The 13,322-nt window shown below is 44.7% G+C and overlaps 1 protein-coding gene across 1 annotated transcript in view; it reads right to left on the minus strand.

The window, feature by feature from the left end:
- The window catches only part of MCCC2 (methylcrotonyl-CoA carboxylase subunit 2), a 195,081-nt gene that overhangs the window by 112,126 nt on the left and 69,633 nt on the right, over positions 1 to 13,322 (minus strand). Inside the window, exons 9-10 of the mRNA XM_082275349.1 lie at positions 5,784 to 5,883; positions 4,568 to 4,663 (exon numbers count right to left, since the gene is read on the minus strand). Of these exons, the coding sequence (XP_082131475.1) occupies positions 4,568 to 4,663; positions 5,784 to 5,883 (196 nt within the window). The remainder of the gene's footprint in view (positions 1 to 4,567; positions 4,664 to 5,783; positions 5,884 to 13,322) is intronic.

Here is a 13,322-nt window from a genome sequence, read left to right on the forward strand (position 1 = left end):
CAGCATCAGCAGGAGCAAAGAGACATTAATAGTTCAGGGACACTAATGGAAATGGTCACCTTTAGGCCATCCTGGCAATTGCAAAACAGACAATCTGAAAATCAAATATAGAATGAACTCTACAGAGGTCCACTATGGGGCAGAAAATATGATCAGATGTCTATAAATCTTGCAGCACAATCACATGGAGACAAAATCTTCATGTTGGAGAGGCATGCGGTTCTTCAGATTACTTATGAATGATGCCATGCCATGTCAGGGTACAGTTCAGCTTTACTTCAATTATGTTCATTCTAGCCTTGTATTGATGGCAATGCAGCTAACAAGATATCTCCACACCTAGTTAGGAGGCTTTTAATTGTCTGCACGGTTTGTGATGGATAAGGTGTATATATGGCTGTTTGGGTATTTGATATGTATGGTTGTCAGGTGCAGATGGTACACATCCATGTTAATTAAACCTTAAATTACCAAGATATAAAAACCAATCAAGTCAAAAGGGTAACATTAAAAAGCTGATTGACCATATTATCAATAAGAAAATAACATCTCGCTCCTGGTCATCATTCTGGCAGACCTTTACATGGTTTTGCTGTGTAGATTTTCAGATGGGCCATGCCAATGAACTTGATTAAAGGGGGTGCCAAGTGGTATGTCTACTATAACCACTTCTTTGACTCTGCTATTTAGACACAGGGATTGAATGCCATCATCCAAGTGTGCTTGTAGATGGATAGATGGAATGCAAGCAGACATTCCTATATAATCGACCTTAAAGTGTATCTATGGTCAAAAGTTAAAATAATAAATTCATGATCACATTGTATTTCATTTATTTCTAACCTACTCCTATTAATCTGAATGATCCTAAAGTTTGTAAACTTACGTTGGGAAGATTTCCCAAAGAATTCTGTAACACATACTTCCTATGCCCTCTGTGAGTAAGCAATGCTGTGTCATGGATTTCACAGAGCCTGCCTTCTGAGCTATGCTAAGCAGAGGAGTTTTAGGAGGCGGAGTTAGTACAGGAAGCAGAGGTATGTCAAACACCATCTAATGCTGCTTAAAGATGCAAGGAACATCATCTGGCTTAGGCAATAATTTTAGGTCTATGGGAACCTTTAAAACAAGCTGTGTTTGAGATAACATTAAACCTTTACTCCATTTGCATTTTCTATCCTGGAAACAAGGTCATACACAAAGTATAGTAAAAAGACAGACCCGCCCAATGCCTTTAGTTTATTAAAGTGGTTGTTAACCCACTATTGTAGAAGCATGCCATCCCCTCTCCCCCTGTATAAAAAAAAATGCAGATTATATCTTATATCACAGCGTTTACCGGCGCTCATGCGATTCCTCGGATCTCTCTTCTGCCCGGCTGACAGCTATAGTGGGCCAGGTCGAGCACTGCCGCTGACTTGAGATGCGAGGAGTCACGTGAGTGCCAGGAGATGCTCTGATATAAGGTATAATCAGTATTTTTTTTCATACAGCACAGGGACACATAGCGTTATATAACAGAGGGGATGGCATGCTTATACTATAGATATGAGAGCAGCAGGAGGGGAGGATCGTGGAGTGGTTGGAGCTGACAGGCAGGGAGGGGAGGGGGAAGGAGGACAGGGGATGACCTCGGAGAGCAGAGAGGAGAGCTGCGGATGACGGTGGCACTTAAACTGACCACGGTGTCAGGGCTCCGCAGCCTTTGGCACAGGAGGCCCTGGGCACCTAATTTTTGTTTTTAATTATTATATATATATATATATATATATATATTTTTTTTTTTTTTAATCACTTCTATTGCTGTCATTAGGGATATAAACATCCTTGTGACAGCAATAGGCATGTGACAGGTCCTCTTTATAGAGAGATTTGGGGTCTGTAAGACCTCAAATCCCTCCTCTGCACCTAAAAGCATTCCAAAACACCAAGACTTGTGTTTTTGCATGCTTATGATTTTTTTTAAAAATGGAGCAGATGGGTTCAGAGTAAACCGGAAGTGATGTCATGTCATCGCTTCCGGGTTACTATTAAGAACAGCTGATCAAAGGCGATCCTGGCTCTGCTTGGCTGTCCAGCCAGCGCTTGAGTCACCCGGTGGGACGGGAGAGCCCCAGAAGGCAGTGGGGTGGGGGGGGGGGGGGTGGAGGCGCTGCTTTATTACAAGAGAGCTGACCGCCAGCTCTAAAAAACTATACCAGGCATCATCCCAGTATAACCACCAAAAGTCCGGCAACGTATGGGAAGTGGTTAAACTGGGCCTGAACTATGGATACTGAACCCGAAAGGCAAGCAGAGGGCAAAGATATAGTCCCTAATCTTGCCTGTGGGCTCCCTGCAGCTGTTCTTACTTCAATAATGACTAACCATGCCTTGTTCTGCATTTTGTCTCTGGGTGGAGGTGGCCATCATGATAGAGGCAGTTTCATAATAAAGCTGCCTCTCTGATGGCTGATGGGGGGATATTAAAGGAGTTGTAAAAGTCAGAAGGTTTTTAAGCTTAATGCATTCTATGCATTAGTATATAAAGCTTTCTGTGTGTAGCAGCCTCCCCAGCAACCCCTAATACTTACCTGAGCCCCCCTCTCTTTCCAGCAATGTCCTTGAGTCCTTTGGCCGTCTGGGACTCTCTCTCCTGATTGGCCGAGACACAGCCGCGTCGCCATTGGCTCTTGCGGCTGTCAAAGTCAGTTAGCCAATCAGGAGAGAGAGTGGGTGGGCCGAGGGACACGAGAAGAGGAGGAACTGGGCTGCCCTGTGCAAAACCAACTGCACAGGAGAGGTAAGTATAACATATTTGTTATTTAAAAAAAAAAAAAAAAAAAAAAAGAGACTTTACAATCACTTTAAGAAGCAAAAGGGAGAAATGTAGAAAGTACGGATCAACAGAATTAATGAAGCAGGGAGATGCAATTCTTCAAGTACAGTAAGCACAGTAAGGACATCTCCAAATCTCAAAAGCCTAGCAGTCACAGACAGTGGTGCGCCTTCCACAGTACATATGCAGCTATGAGGCTGTAAGTCAAGAACTGCCTAGGCACACTTATACACCAACAAGTGAACTGCTATTTAGAATGAATTCATGGCAAAAGCCACTTCATAGCCACAATGTATATCTCTATTTTCTCTCTATTACATAGCAATTCTTAACTTTCTAAGTTCAGATACATTTTAATCACTTCCTGGTACGGTTTTTTAGAGCGGACAGTCGACTTTCATGTGATAACAACCAATGTGGCTAAGCAGCCATTCGGCCGGTATCACAAGCAACAGGAGGGGACATTCTCACCTGCTCCTCCTGCAACTCCGCCCGGGTCTCCAGTCCCACCGGGAGACCTGAGCGCCCAGCCAGCACTTCTGCTGTCTGACGCGAGACCCAAACAAAACCAGGATTCGACTTTGATCGTGTCTCCGATGTATTAACCCGTAAGCGACGTCATGTCACGTCACTTCCGGTTTACTCGACAGTCAACAGTGCCAATTTTAAAAAATCCAAAAGTATTAAAAAACCCTGATTTTGGTGTTTTGAATACTCTGAAGTGCAGAGGAGGGGGTTTGAGGTCTTTTAGACCTCAGATCCCTCCACAAAGAGCACCTATCACTGCCTATTACTGTCACAAGTGATATTTATATTCCTTGTGACAGCAATAAAAGTGCAAAACATTGTTTCATTTTATTTTTTTTAATAAGGAACAGTGTAAAAAAAAAAAAAAAAAAAAAGCGCCCCGTCTGCTCATGCGCCAAAGAAAACGCATACGTATGTCATGCCCGCAAATGTAAACCAGGTTCAAATCACACATGTGAGGTATTGCCGCAATAGTTAAGAGTAAGGGCGATAATTCTAGCAAAATAGCTCCTCTATAACTCTAAACTGGTAACCGTTAAAAGTTTTTAAAAACGTCGCCTATAGAGATTTTTAAGTAAGGTAGTTTGTCGCCGTTCCACGAGTGCCTGCAATTTTAAAGCGTAACATGTTAGGTATTAATTTACTTGGCATAACATCATCTTACACATTGTACGAAAAAATTTAGCTAACTTTACGGTTTAGTCTTAATTCAGTGGTGTATTAACCTCCCCCCCCCCACCCCCCCAAAAAATGCTTTTAAAAGAGCACTGCGCAAATACTGTGTGACATAAAAAATTGCAAGCACCACCATTTTCTTCTCAAGGGTCTCTAATAAAAACATATATAGTATTTGGAGGTTCTAAGAAATTTTCTAGCAAAAAATACTGGTTTTAACTTGTAAGCAACAAATGTCAGAAATAGGCCTGGTCTTTAGGTGGTTAAGGAGTCTTTCAATCCTCTCTAATTGTAGACTGAGATAGGCCATTGGACTGGTTGAGGAATAGCATGGCCAAGCAGAACTAGGGAGGTGGACAACTGATGAGTATTGAAATCTGCCTTTATTTCCGGTCACCACAAAATATAAACTACATGGTACTACCCCAACTACCACTCCCCAAAGTGTCTCATTACAGCTGCTTCAAAAAACCTTGAAGCGGTTACTGAGTGGTGTTCTTAGTTTGTGTAGGGGGGAACTTTTTTGTATATTATTAAAAGCTATACCTCTCGGACATCAAAATTCTTCTTTAAATTGTCACCAACAATTCCATACAGTTCATCTGCTGCGAAAATAGGGTCTTCAGGATTTTCTACAGTAACCTATAAAAAAAGTGACATTTTAAGTGTTACCAGTCAACATTTATGTTTGAAATCATCACATTCTAAGATGAGCATTATACAGACATAAGCCTGCTTTTCAACTGATTCACAGATATAGCTGCTCATAACTGGGCTAATTTGATAGGAAACGACAAGATCTCCCCATCCTAAAGGAGATCACCAAGCACTGCTCTCTATCTCTACATACCATGGCACAGAAAATAACTGAGCTATGTTTACCAGAGATCCCATCACATTATCCTACATATTGCAAAATTCTTTGTATAGATTGTGAAGGTTCACATCTAGGTCATGGTATGGCTAGTTGTAGTCACATTAAATGGACCTTGTTTTAAATAGTTGAAGACAATCTATCCAAGTGGCTTCTTCAGTTCAAATAAGTGGTGAAAAAAATACCCCAGTACGTAAAAGAGTAAAGCCCCGTACACACGTACCGATTGTCGGCTGTAAATATTCGGCCGACGACCGATCGGCCGATTGTAGGCTTGTTAGTATGATGCTTCCGACAGCCGGCAGCGCATTTTCGGCCGAACAGAATCTGTTGTGCAGGCATTAAAATTTTTGTTGGCCAACACCAGAACGGCCGATTGTTCGCCAGTCAATACAGAATTCGGCCAACAGACAGCCGAATAGCATGCTCAGAAAAGAAAAAAGACAAGGAAAGTTAACCATCACATGACATCACTTCTGCAGTCGGCTGTTGTTGGCCGACAAAATTCGTGTGCAGTCTTTTGGGGTTTTCAACAGACACGACAGCCCTGGACAAAAGACGGCCGATCGTTCGGCCGACGATCGGTACGTGTGTACGGGGCTTAACAGTCAACCTAATCCAATTACCGCGGTGTCATTAAAATGTGTCAAGGAAGATAATGATTGTCCAAGGACATGAGGGGAGATATGAAGACTTGTTAAAACACCTTGTTTCATTTCACAGTTCATTCACCTTGATACCATGCAGTATGGGGCAGGTGTTAATTGTTCGAGTTCCATGTTAACAATCATGCGTTACTTTATTAGTAGAATAAACAAATATTTACTCATTATGCTTTACAGGGTACACGGAGACATTCACATCACACAAGAATAAATTGTGACTTACATCTAGCGTCTTTTTATAATTTAAGGCTCGCACCGCTTTCCGAGCAAGATGAAGGGCGTGGCTGTCATCTAAAGCATAATGATCGGTGACACCGGATTTTCTGAAGAAAAGGTAAAATCAAACATTCGGACCATTCTTAAATATCATGTATTTGAGGAACAAAAAAATAATAACAAAATTGGACCTCAGTTACACAATAAGTTTTTTTTTTTTAAGAGTTCTGGATATAGCTAAGTTTTATTGCAATTTGTGTCTCTGCTGGAGAGATTGACCCTCTAGATTTGTCCCAATGACTACTGTCACTAAGACAGAAAGTAATGGGAAACTCAATGTTTTATAGTTGCCACCAAACCAGGAAATGAGGGGAAATCTTCCAACAAGAACACTTGTTTTAGGGACAATCGGATTTGTTTCACCTTAGTGAAGATTTTATTTTTAATTTTCTGGTGTGTCTTTAGAACATGTAAGGAAGGAAAAATCCCCCAAGCAAGATGCAGCAAAAGAGTACCCTGACGGGTTCCTTACTTCCCTACTCTATCCAACGCTAAAAAAAAGTTTTTGGCTATACAGTGCCTTGCGAAAGAATTCAGCCCCCTTGAACTTTGCGACCTTTTGCCACATTTCAGGCTTCAAACAAAGATATAAAACTGTAATTTTTGTGAAGAATCAACAACAAGTGGGACACAATCATGAAGTGGAACGAAATTTATTGGATATTTCAAACGTTGTTAACAAATAAAAAAACTGAAAAATTGGGCGTGCAAAATTATTCAGCCCTTACTTTCAGTGCAGCAAACTCTCTCCAGAAGTTCAGTGAGGATCTCTGAATTATCCAATGTTGACCTAAAAGACTAATGATGATAAATAGAATCCATCTGTGTGTAATCAAGTCTCCGTATAAATGCACCTGCACTGTGATAGTCTCAGAGGTCCGTTTAAAGCGCAGAGAGCATCATGAAGAACAAGGAACACATCAGGCAGGTCCGACATACTGTTGTGGAGAAATTTAAAGCCGGATTTGGATACAAAAAGATTTCGCAAGCTTTAAACATCACAAGGAGCACTGTGCAAGCGATAATATTGAAATGGAAGGAGTATCAGACCACTGCAAATCTACGAAGACCTGGCCGTCCCTCTAAACTTTCAGCTCATACAAGGAGAAGACTGATCAGAGATGCAGCCAAGAGGCCCATGATCACTCTGGATGAACTGCAGAGATCTACAGCTGAGGTGGGAGACTCTCTCCATAGGTCGTATACTGCTCAAATCTGGCCTTTATGGGAGATTGGCAAGAAGAAAGCCATTTCTTAAAGATATCCATGAAAAGTGTCGTTTAAAGTTTGCCACAAGCCACCTGGGAGACACACCAAACATGTGGAAGAAGGTGCTCTGGTCAGATGAAACCAAAATCAAACTTTTTGGCAACAATGCAAAATGTTATGTTTGGCGTAAAAGCAACACAGCTCATCACCCTGAACACACCATCCCCATTGTCAAACATGGTGGTGGCAGCATCATGGCTAGGTCCTGCTTTTCTTCAGCAGGGACAGGGAAGATGGTTAAAATTGATGGGAAGATGGATGGAGCCAAATACAGGACCATTCTGGAAGAAAACCTGATGGAGTCTGCAAAAGACCTGAGACTGGGACGGAGATTTGTCTTCCAACAAGACAAGGATCCAAAACATAAAGCAAAATCTACAATGGAATGGTTCACAAATAAACATATCCAGGTGTTAGAACGGCCAAGTCAAAGTCCAGACCTGAATCCAATCGAGAATCTGTGGAAAGAACTGAAAACTGCTGTTCACAAACACTCTCCATCCAACCTCACTGAGCTCGAGCTGTTTTGCAAGGAGGAATGGGCAAACATTTTAGTCTCTCGATGTGCAAAACTGATATAGACATAACCCAAGCGACTTACAGCTGTAATCGCAGCAAAAGGTGGCGCTACAAAGTATTAACTTAAGGGAGCTGAATAATTTTGCACGCCAAATTTTTCAGTTTTTTATTTGTTAAAGTTTGAAATATCCAATAAATTTTGTGATCGTGTCCCACTTGTTGATTCTTCACAAAAAATTACAGTTTTATATCTTTATGTTTGAAGCCTGAAATGTGGCAAAAAGTTGAAAAGTTCAAGGGGGCCGAATACTTTCGCAAAGCACTGTACATACATTTTTAGGCACTTTGTTATAAATTTATGAAATAATTACATTTTGTGTTTTTTGAGCTTCTGAGTTTCTTCATAACATTAGGTTAAAAAAAATTGTTCTGCCATACCAGCAATGTGGTCTTCACATACACTGCTTCAATCGCTGTTATTATTATACAGGATTTATATAGCGCCAACAGTTTACGCAGTGCTTTACTAAATGCACTGAAAGATTTAACTTTGACCAGTGCCAGAAAAATACTTTCTGTGCTCCGTTTTTTTTTTTTTTTGTTACACATTAATTCCGAGTAACTAGCCATTTCCTCGGTGATTCCGTCACAGAGCACTGCATGATGGACAATAAATTTGCTCTGGGGAAATTTATAATTGAATTTACTGGTGACGACAGCTGACTTACGAGCTTTAGAGAAGAAACACAGTGAGTCAACAGCCCCAACAGATGAGAAACGTTCCTTTGAAAAAGAATTATTATAGCATTGTTTTAAAACATTGCACCTTCTGAAACAATACACCAGATCCATTTCTGTGGTTGATAGCTGAAATATAGAATTCAAACATGCCTGTCTTAACATAACCGGGGGAAATCACCCAGGTCTGTCTGTGTATAGATATATCTGTCCATTTATTATCCATTAGTATTTTATTTTGCAGCCTCCACCTACTAGACGATTTCCAATTGTAGCAATTAAAAAAAAGCACACCCTTAAAAGGATAAGTTCAACCTTTGAGAAACGTCTTACATGTTCTACCCAATTTTAGGGTGGAACATGTTCCCAGTGCTGCAGCTGCTGCCTCCTCTCTGTGACAGCAGTATGGGGAGAAGTTCCCCGTATTAGCTGTCACTGTTTGAAAACAACATGGCCCGTGTGGGGCCCGGCCCACAGCTCTGTGTGTCTGAACGAACGACAAGCCCAGACATCCTTAGCGGCTGTCAGCTTGTAGTTTTCAATGAACTAACAGGGCGCTGTGGAAAGCTGTAGTAGTTTATGGGGGGTCTTGCTGTCAGCGAGTATCGGCTTTCCCATACAGGAAAAAATAATAAATGCACATTTTTTTACCTGCAAAAAGATTTGCATTTATAATTTTTTCCAAAAAAGTTAAAATTATCCTTTAAGAAACCTGTGCTGAAAAATACTAAGGCTGTTGTATTTTAATATACAACAGCAGTATAATATGTACAGCACTCTAATACTTTTATCAGGGTTTCTCAACTAAGGTTTTCTTCAGAGGTTGCTGGGGGTTCTTTAGGCAATGAACAATTTCTGCCTCTCAGATAAGTTCCTACTGACACCATTGATCATTTTAGTTATCTGTAAGGGATCATTCTTCCCAATGTACACAAGTGTAAGGCGCATTCTTCCCACTGACTATCACACTAATGGGGTTCCTTGATATCAGTAAGTAATTTTAAGAGTTCCTCTGTGTTGAGAAGGTGGAGAAAGGCTGCCCTATATCCTAACCTTAAAGTATAGCTAAAGGCAAATCTTTTTTTTTTTTGTTTTGGATAGAGGGGAGATGGATTAGAACAGGGCTCAAAATTTAAAGTCCTGAGCTACTAGTCAGGCCTTCAGGGTTACTCGCCACCAGTTGCCCCACCCAACTCCTACCCTGCCCCTAATTCCACCCCCTAAACATGCCCTCATAAATTATCTCATAAAATTACAATGTTAAATGTTTTTGCATTAATGCAGAAGTTACAAAAATAAATATTAATAACAATGATTTCAGTGCCCATCAGTGCAGCCTCATCAGTGCCCATCAAGGGTCTGGAGGGTGGGGGCTGAAGAGCACTGGGGAGGGCGGGGCAAAAGAGCACTGGGGGGGGCTGAAGAGCACTGGGGGGCTGGAGGGGGAGCTGAAGAGCACTGGGGAGGGCTGGAGGGGGGGGGGGCTGAAGAGCATTGGGAAGGGCTGGAGGGGGGGGGCTGAAGAGCACTGGGGGGGCTGGAGAGCACTGGGGGGGCTGGAGAGCACTGGGGGGGCTGGAGAGCACTGGGGGGGCTGGAGAGCACTGGGGAGGGCGGGGGGGGGGGGGCTGAAGAGCACTGGGGAGGGCTGAAGAGAACTGGGGAGGGCTGGAGGGGGGGGGGCTGAAGAGAACTGGGGAGGGCTGGGGGGGGGGCTGAAGAGCTCTGGGGAGGGCTGGAGGGGGGGCTGAAGAGCTCTGGGGAGGGCTGGAGGGGGGGCTGAAGAGCACTGGGGAGGGCTGGAGGTGGGGGGGCTGAAGAGCACTGGGGAGGGCTGAAGAGCACTGGGGGGGCTGGAGAGGGGGGGGGCTGTACATCACTAGGGGGGCCAGAAAAAAAAAAGAAGTTGGATAGGAGGGGGATGGGACAGCTGCATATAGAGGAATTGAGCAAAGATCAATTCCTCTATATGCAGCCGCCCCTTCTATGCAGTCACACAGGGAGGCAGCGGCTGCTCAATCTTCGGGCACTCACCTTCTTCCAGCCCCCGGGAGCAGAGCAGCGCAGACAGAGGGAGCAAGCTGCCTTAAGTGGAAGATATGATCGGCGCGAGATAACCCCTATGCCAGTGTCAGAGTGTGGATCATCCAACTGTAACAGCTTGTAATTGCCGGGTGCTCGCTGACACACATAGTCCCGCCTCCTAGCCCGGCTTTTTTGATAGACGTCACACGTCCTGGTTGGCCAGGTGTTCTGTCCATCAAAGAAGAAGGGCTAGGAGGCGGGACTGTGTGTGTCAGCGAGCGCACGGCAATTACAAGCTGTTACAGACAGTTGGATGATCCGCGCTCTGCCATTATTCAGTCCGCCAGGTGGCCGGCTTTCCTCTCCTCTCGCTCCCGGAGCTCGCCCTACATAATTTTCCACTCGCAAAATGCGAGCAGGCGAGTGGAAAATTTGAGGGCTGGATTAGAACACTTATTGCTGTTGGTGCCCCCTTTAAGGAGACTCATCCTATTTCTCCTGTTTACCATTATCCTTAAAAGTGAAAGTAAAAGAAAATCCCAAATTTTGGGTTGTCCCCAGAAAAGTAATAGCGGGAAAATATTCCAATGGGGGCACAAGTTTAGGTGACTCGGGGGTCCTCAAGGGATTCCCTTAATTTGGAGGGATTTCCTGTCACTTCCTGTTTGGCTATGGGACAGGAAGTGAAAGGAAATCTCCGCAATGAGACACAGATTGTGAAATAAATATGCTAGGGGGTTTTAATCCTCCTTGGCTCTATCCAAAATGAAAAAAACTGAATTTTTGTAAAATCTTACCGTAAAATTCCTTTCTCTGAGTCCTCCGACAGTCGCCGCCCACTCACAAGTCTTCACCAATGGGTATTGACCTTTGCTCCGTAGGAGTAGCTAGGCAACAAGAATTGTTAATACAAAGCTTTTAACACAGACACACCCCTAGGGGAAGTCCCCTCAGTCAATACCTCCTGCACCAGCATTCCCAACTCAGTTTGGTAGCATAGCAGTAAGAGTACACAAAAACCCCAAAAGAGGGGCGGGGGGCGGCGACTGTCGGAGGACTCAGAGAAAGGAATTTTACGGTAAGATTTTACAAAAATTCAGTTTTCTCTTACGTCCTCCGACAGTCGCCGCCCACTCACAAGTCTTCACCAATGGGATGTCCCAAAGCAGTGTAGACATGAGGGGTGGGAGACGCAACCGTAGAAAGGCAACGCAGTACCCACATCAGAGAAAGGAACCTTACCACAGTAAGAGAACCAACTGGGCAACAGGAAAAAAACGTGCTCAACAGGAGCAACAACCCAGGAAAACAAGTAACCCAGGGGTAAAACACCCCAATAACCAAGGGCCCATGAAAACAAGGGTCCCTAGGAGACTGCCGCACTGAGAACTTTACGGCCAAAGGAGGCATCAGCCCATGCCTGAACATCCACCTTATAGAATTTTGAGAAGGTGTGAACGGACGACCAAGTCGCCGCCTTACACACCTGGACCACAGAAGCCTGATGACGGTAAGCCCAAGACGTACTCAAAGACCTGGTAGAGTGCGCCTTCACAGGGAAGGGAGGAACCTTCCCCTTCAAGGCATAGGCTTGTTCAATGATCTGTCTGATCCATTTGGCGATGGTCGCAGCCGACGCCGCCATGCCCTTCCGAGGTCCCTCAGGAAGGACAAAGAGGGAATCCGACTTGCGAAAAGATTGAGTGGACGTCAGGTACACTCTGATCGCCCGGACAACATCCAAGGAATGTAAGGCAACCTCCTTCGGATGCTTAGGCTTCGTGCAGAGCGAAGGCAAGACAATGTCTTCATTCAGGTGAAATTCCGATATCCTTTTCGGAAGAAAAGATGGGTTAGGCCGCAGGACCACCTTATCCTTGTGGACCACCAGGTAGGGAGAATTGCAGGACAAAGCTGCCAGCTCCGACACCCTGCGAGCCGAAGTGATCGCCACCAAAAAGGCAACCTTCTTGGACAATAGAGACAACGAGATCTCCCTGATCTTTTCAAAGGGAGCCTGTTGCAACCAAGTTCAAGTCCCATGGAGGTAAAGGGTCCCTCCTAGGAGGGGCCAAATGGTGCACCCCCTGAACAAAGGTGCTAACCAACGAATTAGATGCCACAGGGCGTTGAAAGAGAACGGCCAGCGCAGAAATCTGACCCTTAATCGTGGCCAACGCCAAACGCTGGTCCACGCCCGTTTGAAGAAAAGCCAACACTCTCGACACCGAGTATGAGCGAGGGGAATACCCCCTGGACTCACACCAGGCAAAATACGCTTTCCAAGTACAGTAGTAAATCTTCCCCGAAGAGGCTTTCCTAGCCTTGATGAAAGTGGGAATGACCTCAGGGGAGAGACCCCTATCCTTCAGGACCTGGCTTTCAACAGCCAGGCCGTTAAAGCCAGCGACTGTAAAGCAGGATGGAATATCGGCCCTTGAGACAGGAGATCTTCTCGAAGTGGCAGATGCCACGGAGCGTCGACCGCCAGATTTACGAGGTCTGCGTACCAGGACCGGCGACGCCAGTCCGGCGCTACCAGAATCACTGTGTGTGATTCCGAGGCTAACCTGCGAAGAAGCCTGGACAGCAGCTGAATCGGTGGAAAGGCATACATCAGACGATACTGATGCCAGGGCGCCACTAACGCATCTGCCCGAGGATCGCGCGTCCTTGCCACGAACATTTCCACCTTGTTGTTCAGACGAGACGCGAACAGGTCCACATCTGGGGAACCCCACTTGGCGCACAACATCTGGAAGACATCCGGGTGAAGGGACCATTCTCCCTGGTCCAGGGTCTGGCGACTCAGATAATCCGCCTGCCAGTTCTCCACCCCCGGAATGTGAACTGCCGTTATCGCCGGGACGTGCGTCTCGGCCCAAGACAGAATGTCGGCTACTTCCCGAGCCGCTCGGGCACTCCTGGTGCCCCC

The sequence above is a fragment of the Pelophylax lessonae genome, assembly GCF_965119305.1.
Source record: "Pelophylax lessonae genome assembly, chromosome: 1".
In the NCBI taxonomy this organism is placed as follows: Eukaryota; Metazoa; Chordata; class Amphibia; order Anura; family Ranidae; genus Pelophylax; species Pelophylax lessonae.